This window comes from Ciconia boyciana, chromosome 2 (assembly GCF_034638445.1).
Source record: "Ciconia boyciana chromosome 2, ASM3463844v1, whole genome shotgun sequence".
In the NCBI taxonomy this organism is placed as follows: Eukaryota; Metazoa; Chordata; class Aves; order Ciconiiformes; family Ciconiidae; genus Ciconia; species Ciconia boyciana.
In genome coordinates this window covers 67,752,324-67,769,470 of record NC_132935.1, presented here as the reverse complement: position 1 = coordinate 67,769,470, position 17,147 = coordinate 67,752,324, and the positions used below count along the sequence as shown (strand labels likewise).

The 17,147-nt window shown below is 40.6% G+C and overlaps 1 protein-coding gene across 7 annotated transcripts in view; it reads right to left on the bottom strand.

Moving 5' to 3' along the window:
- AHRR (aryl hydrocarbon receptor repressor) overlaps window positions 1-17,147 on the bottom strand; it is a 93,411-nt gene that overhangs the window by 66,403 nt on the left and 9,861 nt on the right. For 4 of the 7 annotated variants that reach the window (XM_072852911.1, XM_072852905.1, XM_072852904.1 and 1 more), the window contains 2 exons: window positions 9,490-9,561; window positions 2,133-2,314 (listed from right to left, as the gene is read on the bottom strand). In XM_072852911.1, the coding sequence (XP_072709012.1) occupies window positions 2,133-2,314; window positions 9,490-9,561 (254 nt within the window). Of the gene's footprint in view, window positions 1-2,132; window positions 2,319-9,489; window positions 9,562-17,147 lie in introns of all 7 variants that reach the window. The other 3 variants (XM_072852908.1, XM_072852907.1, XM_072852910.1) reach the window with 1 other exon arrangement.

The window sequence follows — 17,147 nt, the reverse complement described above, 5'->3', positions numbered from 1 at the left end:
TGGTCTCATGCAGAGAGGGATTATAACCTTCCTGTGTAGTGACATGCTGCCTCTGGGCAAACAGACCAAAATCCACACTTGGCTTTCTTGTTTATGTCAACATATCGAATTACATGCATAGAACAATTTGCTGACCACTGGCCCTCTTCGATTATTGTTTTTATGTTCTCTTTTCCAGGTTTGTCTCTTCTATTGAACACCAGTTGCTTTGGATTAATTTTCCCTGAGTGAATTAGTACGGATTTGCTAGGTCAGTTTTTCCAGATACATTTTATTTTATCCAATTTTATAACATCTCTGTGTGCCACTGGTCTGCTCTCTGTCCTCACAGTATTTATAACAGCTCACAACTTAGTACTCCTTTGATTTAAAAAGCCACAAACAGGCCATTTCTGCTCTTCTGTCCTCTTTCATCACAACAAAGATCAAAACACTGGGATGGATATTTTTCATTTGCTTTTTTTAGGTGACTTCCTACCAAAGATTTTGTTTAAAAAAATCAGCTTCTGCCTTATTTCTCCACAACTACAAGGAAGTAGATTATGACGTGCCATGAAGCTGAGGCTGCAGCTCCTGCTCTTACCCAAACATTCGCACCCATTGCTCACCCAGCTCTGTTTCCACGGCTCACCTCTCCTCCACTCCACCCTTTTGAAGCTCCAGCCTGCTCTCTTGTCTTAAAATGGCATGTAGTTTCCTTCCTTCACTATAAACAATGCTTTCTGTAACCTTAGTTTCATGATGTAAACATTTAAAAATAAGAATGAAGGGAACACAAACTATGTGTTCAATTAGGTAATTTGGGGATTAAATGAAATGAAATCTCTTGAAACATGGAACATTTCAGAGTAATGAAGTCTGGCTTTACTTGTTTTCCTTTTATCCCATCCCTTTAAAAAAAGGAGACAATGGATTTTAGAAACTCCGGCAGAAGAGTAGTAAAGGCAGCTGAAGACAGCTTATTGCTTGTGAATCCATGGGAAACGAAAGTAAAGCTCAGAGGAAGGGACCATAAGACTCAGGTATGTGTCCAAAGGGAAAGAGAGGCACTCAACTGCAGGATGCTGGAGGCTGAGCAGCCAGCTGCCACAGCTGACATGGGAGGCTCCTGCTATCAGTATCACCATCTGTAACCTGATGTCAGCTTGTAAAATGCCCTGCAGTCTGCCAAAGCCTATCCAAAATCTGGCATTTCTTTTATACTAAAATATGTCCAAAAAAGCAAGAAACCAACCAACAGATTCGTTCTTCAGTCAAAACAAAAAAACAAAAAATAGGGCTCTGTTGTGCATAATAAGGAACAGTAACAGGAAGGAGTAGTAAAGAGCAGTAAAGGAAAAATAACGTCCATAAAAATATCTCTACAGTCCATCTATAAGTTTTGGTCAATTATACTCCTTCAAATATGCTTTTTATTTCTTTTTTTTTTAAACAACTCCAGAAAGGATTTTAATTGTTAAATCCCTAATCGAGATTTTGCTCTTGTGAACTCTTCAGCAACAGAAGAAACTAAAACTGTCTGCAAATTTGGAAGAATTCTTATTATGTACATCTGAACATGCACATTTGGCTTTCATTGTGCAATGTGCCAGACAGCTACAAAAACAAAGCGTAGCCTATTACAGCTTAGTCGACACTTTAAACTTCAGATCTCACTTATCCTGAAAGAAAGTGATCTTTTTGCCCTTTCAAGGAAGCCCATTTCCTCTTGTCATACAGCAAACACAGGTAATATGGTAGTTGTTTGACTTTCGCATTGTATTTAAACAGACATTGCAAACATGCACAATAATAGCTTCAAAAAGGGACTTCAAAGTAATAACAGGTATTACATCTGCTCCAAGCCAGTTTAGGGATTTTACAGTCATGTCTTCCCATTTCCTAAAGCCTGCTGAGGAAGGGTGGGGGTTAACCCATTATTTGGTGAAAAGCACACAAATGGCATAGGAGGAAACGCAGAAAATTTCCAATATAACATCCCGTGCACAAAATAAATTCAATAGTAGAGATTAGATTTTTTTCTTACTTTATCAATAAAATACTGCATGTTAATTTTACTCATGATAAGTACAAAGCAGCAATAAATTAGAGGGAGACTTTTAATGGGCTATTGATATCTTAAAGAGACCTACCTTGAAAGAAACTTTTGACTCGGAGATAGCTGACACTAAGGCGCAAGACGGAAAGTTTGTCCAGCTTCGATATGATGTCAGGTGGAAAAGGCAGGAGGCTGGCCAGGTGGTCCAGTTCTGCATTCAGACGGTCCCTGTGTCTCTTTGAAGGATTTGATTTTTCATTCCCGACTGCAGGCCTTCTGTGGTGGAGAACACATTTTCAATTACCTGTTTTACCTCCAAATTGTACAACCAGAGACTCAGATGTTGTCTGCAATTAGTTGATAAGCGGCATATTTAACCTAGCTTCTATGAAAATCTTTACAGTTTCTGTCACCTGCCAAAAAGTTTTACCATTCTGCATTTGCCATAGTGCAAAGACATGCACATTGGCCTCTCTTTTCACATCTGTCCAGTGAAAAACAGATGAAGAACTGATATATCTTACTCAGGACCCTCTCACCTTAGGGGAATGGGTCCTGTCTTCATGTTCTAGTGAATACCAGGAAAAATGATTTCTCATCTATGCTGTACAAATGAGGGTCAGAACAACAGAGGAAAATTACCGTGACTAATGCATGAACCCATTCAATATCCACTGTATTCATTCAAAGCATCTTAGTGCCCTCCATTTAATGACTCAAACTTAACCTGTGGGTCAGGAGATAATTAAGAAAAGAGCCTGTCTTTAGATAGGATTTTTAAAAGTATGGGAAGCAAGGTGAAGAGACATTCTTTCTTCAAGCTCAAAAATCCTGTGAACATTCTCACATTTACCTTCCTACATCATTAATAACAAAGATAAGAATTTCGTTTCTCTCTCAAGAACATTGGTATTCCTTCCAAAACATAAAGACTAATGTTACTCAGATTTCTAAGCCAAGTACTCCTAGTCCATCTCCATTTCATGTCCCTCTCTTGCAGTGAACAGGACCAGATGCCTCAGAAAAGCTATTGTGAAAATGCATTAAGATGAAATACGTCACAAATGAGGAAGCTCAGTTTTGGGGTGTCTGCTGATATTCTTCTCACAGAACACGTAAGATGCTGTTCACAAGAGGAAGAAAAGGAAAAGCTGGTGCACTTGCACACAGTCATGGAAATGATTTCCAGCACGACAGCGAGGGGTGGTCAGTGCTGAAGCACAGGCTTGTCGCTTAAGCAAGACGACCTGAGTGGCAAGTTTGAGAAAGTGGTTATCATCTCCAGCAGACAGGCATTGCTGGACCCAGCAGTAGTCAAGTGTGTTATCCAGGAACGAGCCACAGGCCACTGGAGCTGTAAACTATGCAGATCCACGATCTCAGAGGGAGTAGAGCAGCCCAGTGCTATAGCTGATCTAGCATCTCCCAGGGGACTTAGTGCTGTGTCTGCTGGTCCTCCACTCGCTCTTGTAATGCCTGCGTTCAAGTTCTTACTGTAGCACATTGCCACATTCATCCTGAGGCATCTTCTCCAGAATAAGAGACATCGAGAGAAAAATCAAGGAGGAAAAGATGGAAAAATACTCAAGAATGGGAAATGGCAGGCAAGGAAAACACAGGTGTGCTAACAGTTTCCACTTTCACCTAACTAAAGGCAAGGATCATAATCTTGTGTAGCTTAGCTGGTGCTGCAGTGGAGAATCAGAGTAAAACTATTTATTTGTAGCACTTTACTACTGTGTTTCCACACTCCACACATTTACTATATTTTTCAATCATAATTTTAATTTGGAGCATTAGTATTTCACAAGGTCGTTAAAGGGTTAAATTGCAACATTTGCGTGTTCCCCTCTTATAGGTGCAATCTTAATTTATCATTGTAACTGTGATTAAAAAAATTAATGTTGTGCTTAGGAATTAGTAAAAAAAAGATCCATGTTTTGTACATGCGCTTGCTGACTTTCCTGCTAATTGAAAACCTCTTAAACCAAATCAGGTATGAAAAAATCATTGCTACTTTTGAGAGTCTTCAGTTCATTTTAACAGGACAACATTGATGGACAGAATGAATGAAAAAATGTTTGAGGTAGCTGTCAGTGAAAACATATAATTCCTGCTTTTTCATTCAAAATTACCAAAACTGGTATGTGGCCCTTCAATAACACGAGTTGCTTTCAAAGACAGAGGCGAGATTTTGTTGATTGGGATGAATAAATAACTTTCCTCAGAGTGAGCAAATATGCAACAAATAATGCAATCAACAAAGAAGGAATACTCTCTTTTTTTTTGCTTTTCCAGAGTTAGCTGTTTTTCAAAAGAGGGTATACATACTGGGCACTAATTTTTTGGAGTAAACTCTGAAGCTCAGCCATCCTCACTATGGTACCAAAAGGACATCTGACCTGTGGAGAGCAGTAATTTTGTGGGAATATAGCTTATAGTTTGGTAGAAGCTAAAGAACATAAGCTTTTACTAATTGCTCTTTGTATGTGACAACCGAGCTGAAGCAAGGAAGCAATTTAGGATGGAAAAAAATTAATTCCAATAAGGAAAATTAGACTGATGAGTTCAAGGGGTAAAAATTGTCAAGACTAACACGGAATAGAAATAGAAATTGCTCAAGCCTATTTACGACGCAAAATAGTGACTGCTCTATGCCAGCAAGGTATGGTTTGAGGCAATCATGTGGACTGCATTTGTACTGAGCGTAGGGAACAGTTTTCTGGAGATTGTGAGGAATGGTATAAAAAGACTACCAAGAAACTTCAGGACAGAGCCTTCCTGAAAACCGAAGGAAATGATTCAGAAAGGCAGCGAATCCAAACAAACAGGGGTTTGATGTAAATCGTAATTAGGGGACAAGTGGATGCGATTTAAAACAATGCAAGTTCCCCGGAAAGGCTAGCATAGCTATCCACAAACAGAAAAGGGCAGGCAGGAAAATTCTTCAATGGGCTGCTTTGAGGCAAATGGAAACTCTAGCCCTTATTTTGAGCTGAAAGTAGATGGTACGTGTGTTCGCCTTAAACCAGGGCTTCTCAGACCGTGTAAATCAGGTCTCAGCAGAGACGTAGCACTCACTCTGTGATACCTCTTTTACGCTGCTTTTCATACAACACTCTTTGCATTTCCCTCTTTGCATTAACAGTTAAACCGTTTCAGTTCTGCTCTGCACTCACAAGTACTTGTACCTGTACAAGACCCATATCACCAGTCCCTGTTCGGTAGGAAGTGAGTGTGGGAGCTGGTGCAGAGAACATTTTCTGTTTCAGTGGTACGTAAAGGCATTGAGCTATTTGCGCTTTAATGATTCAGTGTGCCCATGACACACAGACCACCACTAGTGTAAACCAGTTTGGTGAGCTTGCAGAGGAATTTCCTGCAGCTACAGCTCTGCCTGCTGTCTGCTGCCCTCTGAGGGAGCCCTACCCTGTTAACGAAAAGTTCGCTCTGAATAAGTTTTTAAAGTATGCTGAAGTGTTAAACCAGTAGATGATATAAACTGAGAAAAATCTAATCATTTACTATGACAGCAAGCTTTCAGTAAGAAGGGAAAGGGAAGAGAGAGACCGTGAGATGCAACAGATAGGCTAACTGCAAAGGAACAGCAAGATGATTATCATGAACGTACTGACCGGCACCCACAGCCACTGAGCTGTGCTTGGGCATTGCATAGGTATCCTTGCAGAGCTGAGCTCCAGTGCCAGCTGTCTATGTGCAGATGTTCACCATCTCCTACGAGCAAAAAGGACCAACTGAGAGAAAGCTGTGTGAAGGAAAGGGGGCCCTTTGCCATCTTCTACCTCTTCTGGGTCTTCACAGTAAGGAAAGGCAAAAGCAGAACTAATGGTCAAGAAGACATCACACTGACAGAGCAGATGAGAGGTGGGATAGTGTGATACCAAGTCAGAGGAAGGGCTATGCCACAGAGGGCCTTAAAATGAGAACTAGGAAGCAGGAGAGAGCTGCACCTCCTGAGGTCTCTGTTTACCCTGGCACTGGTACGGTTCTGGCTGAAGTGGGCAGTTTGGAGCAGTTATAGATACACTCAGAGCTAGGGCAGCTGTAGCTTGCCTTTAAAGAGCTGTAAAACATTACAAGAAATGTTTTGTGAAGGGAGAGAGTTTTACAAGATGCCAGGGTTTGAGATGAAGAAGTGGCTGAAGCTCTCAAATGGTAGCTGTCCTGAAGTGTTGCCTTAGCATTTCTAGTATCAAGTATTAATTTCAGCACAATGATTTCAGTTTGAGGTTAAAAACAAGATCTCTTTAGTTTTCACATGCTTGAATTGCCAGTAAAATGTTAGATTTCCACAGGAAACAAACACTTGGTAGAAAATATTTCCTTTAGTCAAAACTCCAGTTCTCTGGCTGAAAAGCATATCTGATGGAAATTTTTCAATCAGTTCGAGCTCCAGATGTTCGAACTGGTTCCATAAAAGCCAAAATTCTTTAGTGTAGACCACATTTAATGGGGCTTGTTTGGAAGCTTTCTGGGGCAAAAGGAGAACAGCTAGGGAGTTTATTTATTTGCATGTATAAAAGTAGAACTTAAACCCAATGTGTTGTCTGAAGAATGGCAACCTAATGAAGATAGCCTCTCCTAGTTCTGTGTAGAGAAGAAGACTGAAACATATTAGGTCTTCCTGGTAAAACAAGTTTTCCCACACATTCTTCCACAGTCTTATGGGTCTCTGCATTCTCCCGTGGAGCTTCTTCATACATTTTCATCATTATTCTGTAAAACTACCTCAGACTAGAATTTCTGTGCCTCAAAAACCATGGAAGTAGTGAGCGATATAATTCTGTGACATCCTGAAATAAAAGCCAGCTGCAGGATCACCACCTGGCTTGACAGCCTGATCACAAAAAACTGATGGAGAGGTAGAGAGTTGGCCTCCTGGGATGCACTGAGTATGGGCAGACATTAACGTCCCAGTTGCTCTGCAAAGGGGAAAACTGTTCCTCTGTCCTTTGAATGCTGGCCTTCCAAAGGACTAATCCATTAATCCCTACAGAAATACAAGCATGCTGCTCAGACTGGCACCTGAGCTCACTTATCCCTTTGTCAAGAGAAAGTGAAATTTCTAGAGGCTATTAGTGGAAAAAAGAGAGGAATCATTATTAGGACTGGCCTAAGAATTCCCATCAACTTTTTTCCTGTGAAAAATAAGGTTTTTCAGCTGATCAAATACCTCTTCCAGAACAGGTGGCAGCATCTACCATGGTTCATTATCAGAATGACAAGGGAAAAGTAGAACAAGGCCATGGAGGAAAATGTGTTATGCTATCAAACAGAAAAAAAGCTGTAACAAAAATGGTATGACATGGATCAAAATCATGGTTAAATATACTGTTCAATTAATAGGCTATGTCTACCCTTCTAAATTCAAGATAAGTGATTTGAGGCAGCATAACAGTAAGGATACCTCGGAGTCCTGAAATGTCAGTAAGGTCTGTAGGACTGAAGGACAGAGACCGTGAAAGGAGCCAGTCGGTTTTGGGCATTCAGAGCCTCTTTAGATCAGAGTTAGGAAGTCCCTGAATGAGGGAATGAGCCCCGGAAAGGCTTATCAGAGAGCAAGTCCACAAATGGATAACATTTGAGGAAGAGACCAGTGTTGCTAGGAACTGAGAAATCATCCTCAGCAAATGATAAGTACCCAACCACAGAAAATAGAGGGCTGTCTCCCGTGCGGGAGCTCAGCAGTCTAATAATCCAAAGCATATGATTCCCTTTGCTTTAACCAAAACCAAGTTTCTTGATCAAAATTGTATATGTCCTGGCTGGATAAGCTCATGCTCAGGTACCTGTACTACAATCTCATAGCAAAGCTATTTTCAAGGTAGCATTACTGGTGATGACTCACAAGGTGAAAACTTGGTTCCATCCAATTCACTGAGAATTTGCCTCTGATTTTGTTGAAGCCAGAATTTCATAAAAGGCTCCTGAATACATTTACATCCTTTGTTAACAAGTAGTTTTCTTAGCCATTGCATTTATCTGGAAGTCATCTTCAAGAGAAGTTCTTCTAGCTAGTATATATGTTCCAAATATGAAGCTTAATGTTCCTCAAAGCAACTGCAACTCTCCTTCCTTTCTCACAAAAGTTATGATTCATAAACAGTTCACACAGAGGTAGTTTCATGTACTGGAGTGCTTCCATACCTCATGCGGTTATAAAGTTAAATATCCACATCCATACGTGAACAGCAGTGCAGAAATGTTACATACATTTTGGATTTAACAGTCAGGTTTTGCAGGAAGAATCATTTTCTTATGTCATTAACTTTGTCTATTGAAATTGTCATCTATGATATATTTTACACTAAAAGAAATATTTTTTAAGTTGGAACAAGTGGTTTATGTGCAAATACTCTCCAAAATCCAAACAAAATCAACAGATTTCACTCAAACATTCAGAGAAACTCCCCTTTGACTTTAGACCAATATATACAATTTTAAGCCAAGTGGGTTATTTTTAGAAGTTCTGAACAACTGAAAATAGGGAAATCTATTTTAGTTACCTTCTCATCCTTATATTGTCTGTGAAGGCCACCAGTGCTAGTTCATAATTTTAACACAGTAAAAATGTGTGTTTCATAACCATATAATCAAGTGTAACACAGAAGATGTGGGATGATTATATTAAAAAGCTTCATTTCACAGAGCGGTTTATGGCATCTGGAAATCATTTTACATTTGAGTGATAGCAACCTTCTTTCCCTCCCATTGCAAGCATCTTGTAGTAACAACTTCCCATTGCTTTTTTTCTTTTTCTGCTTTGCCTTCACACATACAATTCCTCTCTCCCATTTTTTTCCTAATGAAAGTGATCCCATAGTAAATAGCGGTTTGAAAATGATGTGTTCTTTATGCAAAAAGTGAGTCACCAGTCTGCTTTTTCAGTTGGCTGAACTGACCCACTTTCCAGGCTCACACATGACGGACTTAGCGATGCCCCAAGCAAGGCTAAGCCAAGGAAGGGGGAAGGGGGCAGCGCAATGCCAGCGCACTGGTGCCACTTGACACACAGCTTCTCAAAAGGCTCCTTGAACGGGCGGTGAGGAACACAGAAGCGTGGAGCTCCGGCCCATTGCCCAGCTGACATTTAGTCCACCAGTATCTTCTGCCTATGAAAAAGTGCTGTCCCTCTCCGCTCCTCACAGCAGTGTACTCTGCACTCCACTGCGGTACACACAACCACCGCTGGCCTCCTCCTGGGGCACCTACTGATGGGTAAGGACGGTTTGACCCATGCTCGGGATCCTTTCTGGAGCCAGTCTTAACCATGAGGAGCCAGCCTCCCAGCCAGGGGTTTCTCGCTGCAGAGAAGGAGATTAGGTCTCTCCTGTGTCAGCGGACCATGGGAGGAATGGGATCCTCCTTCTACCTCATTTCTAGCACGTGCATTCAGAGGGAGATGCCTCCTGATGAATATGATACTTAACTGTTTCTGAATGGGTTTCCTCCTTTTCCTCCCAGCATATAGGCATTCCCCTGGAGGAATCATTGTTTTGATGCTGAAAAACAAAAGGAATATGTTTCTTAGTTTAGAGGTTTCTGTGCTTCATACCGCTGTACAAAATGACAGCACCGAGAAAGTTCAACCGAGGAAAATGTTTGTTCCTTGAGTGTGGCATTCAACAACACTAAAAAGCACAGTGGCATTAGTTAAGATAGAAGCTTAAGGCTTATTCCAATTTCCTACCTTAATATTATTAGAATATTGATGTTTATATTCAATTTTCATTTTTTTAAATTAAGCATACTATACATGGTATAAAAATGGGTATAAAATACATCCTGTTTACTCGATATCCAAAATTAATTTTTTTCCTCTAGGCTCATTTTTAAATTCAGCTAAACAAATAAGAATGAATGATACTACCCATCATCTTCTGCAGGGAGGATTTCACAGCTTTTTAAATACACAGGAGCATTGTCTTCCATTACTGACACTGTGATAAGTAGGATGCAATTATTCAAATCAGCATTTTTCCAGGTCCTCACATGCTCATTTTTAATGACTGAGAGTATATCTGTTGACAGCTTAAGAAGTGACACACAGTATTGCAGTTAGCACTAGGACCCATCCCAATGCAGTGCTGATGGAGGTGACAATTTTCAGATAAAACTTAGCCTTATTATTGCTCTGTTTGAGCACGTTGGCCTTAGAGACATTGCAAGCTCTGAAACAAGTCTTTGCATTCGGTCTGTTTAAATCTTCTGGAGATTAGCCGAATATCAAAGTCTTTTGATTTTCTGTCTGAAAGAGTATTTTAGTCTTGCTGTGTGCTGTTCAACAGCGGGTGCATGCTGCCCAAGAGGTTACTATATCTCAAGAGTATTTGCTGCTTTGTGTAAGATGTAAAATTAAGGGGACCTTCTATGTCACTGAATCAAATCCCATGCTACTAAAGTCAGCTATGTCATATAATGCAAATTATAAACCTACTGAACTTCATTTAAAAACTGTTTAGAGGAGCTTTGCTTTTCATTGAAAGACAGCTTTCTGATAACTAGAAACCTTTCGCTTTCCAGCTTAAATTTGTTCATGGTCATTTTATGCTCATTTGTTCTTCTGCCAACATTGTCTTTTAGTTTAAATAGCTCTTCCTCCTCCATTGTGTTTACTCATTGGCGTATTTTTAAATATCAGTCATATATTCAGTCAGCCTTCATTTTGCTATTCTAGGACAACCCAAACTCTTTTATTTCCCTCTCGTGTTACAAACTCTTTTTTCTTCCCATCATCTTAGGAGCCTTTTCTTTCCCATTTCAATCAATCTGTCTAAAACACAGATAAACATAATCATGCACAGTATATTAAGTAAAATCTAAAAGTATTTATTTCATACATGCATATATATACATATGTATTGACAAACCATTAATTCTTTATGGGAATTATCTCACTTGATATTTGTGTGACTGCATTTTCCTTTTTCGTACCCATTATCAAATTCATGGCTCACAGTCATCCTGTGGTCACCTAATATGCACAGTTCTCCATCTTTATGTATAACTTGCAATAAATAAATGCACAGTTTATGGAGAAAATCTCTTAGTGCCAAAGTGCCCAGCCATCCCATTTGTACAATTAATCTCCAGTTCATTTTTGTTGTCTGAGAATTGTATCCCCTTCTGTATTGATAGTGCAAGCGACTAAGTTTATTGGTAGACTCTTGGTTTTGCATGAAATTTCTTAGTAAAAATATGATTGTCTCCAAACTGATAGTTGAGGAACTCTGCTTGTAGTTTCCCTCCTGATCAGTCATTTTCCTTTCAGCACATGTTGTTGACCCAGTTCCTTCCTCCAACCCTTTCAAGTCTTGTCTGAGTCCTCAGCAGCGCAGTATCCTTCACCAAATTCAGATGGATTAGGTCTACCATGTTTCCCTGATCTGGAAAATCAGTTATTGTATCAACAGAAAGCTCTCAGGTTACTTTGTCAAAATCATCTAAATCTATATTCCATTTTTATTCCATTACATAACTAACCACAGCCATTAATGGTTCTTTCCTTGAGAATTTATTCTAAAATGATGCATAGTATAGAGATCAGGTCAGTAGTAGCCTTCTCTCAATTGTAGCTGATAGTGGAAACATCAGTCGTTCTCCAGCTGGTGCAGTGTCAGTTATAGAGTTCTTCCAGAAATACACAAAACAGTTCTTTTCACTATTTCTGGGACAATTTCATGTGAAATTAGACGGATGAACTGCTTGGCCAAAGTCTATGAGGGATAAGATACAGTGCAATAAATACTGCTCCAGGTTAAGAAAGTTTGTTCATTCCCCAGCCTTTGCTTAGATAAAGTCACCTTGCCACCTTCAAAGATCTTGTTCGGCTAGGCTAGTCTACAAGCTCATTTTTTGCAACAGTCCACCAGTTTTGAAGATTTCATGTACCCTGGTGGGTTTTCTCCTCCAGTGGGAAGCTGAAATGGTGTGAAGATGCCAAAAGAATTGCTGCAGTTTCTTGTGAGACCTTACATTAAAAGATATTTTCTTTATATTGTAATACTTTTGTGTTCTGAGTCCTTCCTGTCCATAACATGATTCTATGACTCATAGTTCATGTTTCAAAACAGTGTCACATGCTAGACTTCCCTTCTCTTGCCTTCATGAGCAAAATTACAAGGAGGAGAAAGACTTGGACAGCATAATTCAACTGAAAACTGAAAGTTAAGAGTTCATTCAATTTCCCAAAAGAACCACTTTGTTTTAAAACCCGTTCTGGTTCAGTTGATGCATACGTAAGAGCAAATAGAAATAAATTAAAAGACCTCAGTATTCAAACAACTGAAAACCAGGAAATAAATAGCAAACAATATGAGCTAGAATTTATGAAGTGTAAAACGCTGGTTAAGAAAGGTAAAGGCCCAAAGGAATATTCACAAGTTGCAGCGCTAAAGAGAAAAGATAGTATGCTTTTTAGAAGAATACTATGAACAAAAGAAGTCTAAAAAGTGTGTACAGTGCTTATTAGATGGAGATGGCTGTATGTTAGAACTGCATAAAAGGTAAGAGTGTTCAACAGATTTATTTCAAGCCTCTGAAAAGAAGGAGAATAATGCACTTGCATCAAATAAGAATAAACCATGCACTCTTCAGGCTTTCTACAGGAACTTTCTACAGAATTAGGACAAGGGGTTACCACAGCAACATCGTATGAAGCACTGCCTCAGCAACTGAACACCAACGTCCTAGATATGTGTACAGCCAAGAGGTGCTTCTGCTACTACCACTAATGCCAATAGCACCATGCAGATAAAATGAGTTTGAGAAAGAATGTATGGGAATAAAAACAAACTCAGAAGGCTCATGGCTAGTGGTTCTAAAAATATGGCTGAAAGCAGCACTTGAAGTTGTTCAGCTGCACATAGACCAAGAAAACATTTCTTTTAAAAACTGGAGAAGAGCGTATATTCATGGTTCCGCCTGGACCATGCCCTCTTCTGATCATCTGTGAGCTCTCCTTTCCACCTCTAGGACAGCATGACTTATCTCCACTGCTGCAGGAGGCTGGGAGCTCCTTCCCCTACCAGCCCACCAGCCTTATATATGAAGGAGAAAGGGGAAGAAGTTGGGGGGACAGCACTTGGCTGCTCAGGACAATCATGCTCTTTCTCTTTCCTTTCTCTTTCTCTTTCTCTCTGTAACACTTGAGAGCCCTCACATGCTCTGCCCTTGTTTGATGGAGGACAAAGATGAACCCAAAGCTGCAACCTTCCACCCCTCCTGCTCTCCAGCAGCAGGAGAGCAGGCTTACAAGCTTAAGGAGCTTCAGGAGGAGGATATCTAGGACTGAAAGGAACAGAATTGCTGGGAAAGGGCAGATGTGGGCCTTGATCATTCACTTTCTTATGTCAGATGCTTTTAATCACTGCTGACATTAAGTCATAATGAATCTCTGAACACTGAGGAAATCCAAAGGACTGAAAGACAGCTGCTATATGACAGTCTTCAGAGAAGGGAAACATAATGATCCAGCTAACCACCGGATGGTGAGACTGACATCCATCCCAAGCAAAATACCAGAAAAGCTGATAAGAAAGACGAATGACATCACTTAGAATTCTATGGAATATCATGCTCTTTGGAGTGAAACTAGCTCACTGAGAAGTTATCACCTCTAGCTGATGAAAGAATTCACTTGTATTAGTAAATCATTTAACTTAGCAGCATAACATTCTGATTTTAAAAAGCTACCATGAAGTATTACAGAGTACAGTATCAGTAAGTAAAGAATTTGTCAAGTGTTGGATCAAAAAAAAAAAGAGGAGTAATCCTTGAGAAATCACTGCTAAGTAGAAAGGTTTTTATAAAGATCTTGCAGGCATCAAGGTTCAAAACAAAGCCATTGGTGATAACATTTGCAAAGTTATACAAATTTAGAAGAGTGGTAAATAATGCTGAAGACATAGTGAAATAGAGCAATCTGGAGTGCCCGGTAGGCTGTTTCTGTTTATCCACAATGCATTTTAATACCGTCAAATGCAAACACTTGCATCTCAGAATAGGGAATGCAAGTCATTGCCCCATTCAATGCTACTGAATAGGGACTGCATCCTGAAATGCCAGTGATTCTTGAACGGAATTAGGGATCAAAGTGAAAAATGAATACAACCCATACCCTGAGCTCCCAGGGAGGAGCTGCTGCAAAGGCAGCTAATGCAGTTGCTGACCTAAGTGAAGTGATTTTACCTCTGTTTACAGATATGATGACACCGATGCTGGAACAGCATGTACAGTTCCCATGTAAGTGTTTTTCAAATAATGTTAGAAATTGGAACGGGCGAGGAAAGAAGCTAAAAAACTACTCGCAGGCTGAAGAAACTGCCTTGCATAGAAAGAAGAATTAGGTGACTTGAGTAAACTGAAGTACTTTCATGGGGAAGATATGGGTGGTGAATTATTTTAATCTGAAACATAGCAAGCACTTCGAAAGCGAAGCTGAAGCCAGATACATCCAAATAAGAAATAAGGCATAAATCTGTAACACTGTGAGTATTTAAACACTGGGGCAAGCTACAAAGGATTTAATGGATCCTGCTGTCTTGAAATCACTGTTAGATGTCTTTCTGTAATGTACAGTTTAGCCTAACAGAAGTTATGCTTAAATTAAATACAAGCAGTTGGGCTGAGTGCAGGCATACTCAGAAAAAAAATTTGGTAGCTTTGGTAGCTATAGGAGGTCAAATTACATTATCCAATGATCTCTCCTTTCATTAAATTTTATGAATCATTTCCTGCCCGAATGTGATCACATACCATGCATTCAATGCCTGAGCTACATAAAAGGGCTGTGCAGACCACAGCTTCGAAGCGTCGCAGGTTTCGAAGAGGCAGCCTGGGAATAAGGAAGTTGTGCTCTCATCCCTACTGCACCGCAGAACCGCAGCACAGCTTCACGGGCCAAGCAAGAAGGGGATGGCACTGCAGTATAGCTTGGGGTTTCGCAGCATTATGTGTTGCTTCTACTTTGGGAGGCAGCGGCTCTGGAAAAAGACTTCCACTCACAACGGCTAACCGACAGAATAGAAATCTACCTGCCTGCTGTCACTAAATTAACAGTGATTAGCACGTTTCTGCCAAATGCTTTGCTTCTGATGAACGGTCGTGTTTTAGGAGAAAATATGATAACGGCTTTGGGCGTATTATCTTTGCAAATAGCATGCAATACTGTGTCCAGAAGCAGCCACACTTCAAGAGAAACTGGAGCAGAGAGTCACAAAAATGATGAAAGGCTGAGAAAACGAGCCCCGCAGTCAGAGTCCAGGAGCACAAACTGTTTGGGTTATCATGAAGAACAGCAATGGAGAACTTCCTCACAATAAGTAACTACATTATGTAAGAAACAAACATTTCGTGACAGAGATCAAGCCAATTCTAGCAAGATCCGATTTGCTGGATTTGAGGCTAATTAAATTCAAACTACAAATAAATGAAGATAACTATTAAAATAATTTACCCAGGACTGTAGAGGACCCTCCACCAGTGAGCGTTTTTTTTCTTAAGAAAACTATTAGACCTGTGTGGTGAAGAATTTGTTTAAGGATGTCTGATGGTCCATGTCGAAACAAGATCACTGCGGCTCTTTCTGGCCCTAAAATTTACTTTTCTGCCTCAATCTTCTCTCCAGTGAAAAAGGAAGAAGGTTAATTCACAACCTGAAGAGTTGTTAGAAACGATAATTGACTAATGAAAAGGTATATAACGCTTGACTTACAGAGGGTGTTCTGCAAGTACCAGGGATCATACGCTGGGCTTACAACACAGTTAGGGTTGTCTGACATGGCGTATATAAAATCTCTCTTTAATTTCCTTTAAAGAAAATATGTACAAATGTGGCTATGTTTGGAGCTTCTGAAAAAAAATCCAGTTCGCATGTGCTCGGGAGACTTGTAGTCTGACAGTTATCTATAGTTTCTGCCTGAGCTGAGCACACATCATCCCCTTCATTCCTCCCACAGGCATCTGCACTATACATATGCATCCCCATGCGCTTTACATGCCTCCTCTCGGAGCAGCAAAGGCAGAGCCAGACCTTCCCTCTTGCTGTTCCTCCCCGTCCTGGTGTGCTCTCCCTGCTCCAGCCACTGCAGCCCAGAAACAAGGGGCTCCGAATATATGGCACGGGAATGAGGAGCTGGTGGTGGGAAGGACTGGGATGCAGGCTGAGACCAGGCAGGGAGGGGACAGAAGCAGACTGCTTGTAGTCCTGAGTCTCAGCATCCGTAAGACCTGCAGACAGATCCTGTGCTTCATAACACTCCAGAAAGGGACCACTGGGGAGCACTGCTTTGGAATTGTCATGAGGACTTCAACGTAACCATCCAAAATTCGGGATTTTTGCCAGAAATTAGCAAACTTTGCCAGACTGCACCTCCCTACTGCAGTCTCCCACCCAGGTCTCCTGCGAGCTCCTTTGCCATCGCTGCCTGCGTTACGGGAAGAAGTCTGAGCACACGGAGCCAGACCCCTGCCCTGCTCAGAGAGCTTAGGGAAGGAATCGAGGCTGCGCAGGGGCTGTAGGAATGAGGGCTGCGTGATGCGAGGCACATGACTACAGCCAGTGACATCAGAGGCGTCAACCCTCGTCTTCTGGGAGCCTTGGTCTGATTTCTAAAAGTGATGAGCACTCAGTGCCGCAGCTGAAGGCACCCAGCACTGCACTCGGAATGAACGTACACCAAAGGTTGCGTCTTCTGAAAAATCACCTCCCGAGTGCCTGGCATTGAGTAAATGAGAATACATCTTTCAGATTTATCTCTACTAATAAGACCATATATCTCAGCAGTATAATAAAGATTAATGCAGCGGTGGTTTTGATGTACTTAGATATTAGAGTCACAATTATCACAGAACAGTCTGTCACAAAATTAATAACACTGTGTTTGCATGGGATTTGAACAGTGCGTAGTACAGAGCTGGGACCACAGGGTGAATGAGGATAATAAAAACAAAATATGCAATTTCTATTTTTAGTATGAGATTAAGTTTAGTGCCTGTCCACATAGGTGAGGAATTCACATTTCATCTTTAACTCCTGGGTTTCCTCATTTGCAAGTGCTTGACTTTGAAACATGGCAGCCCTTTGCTA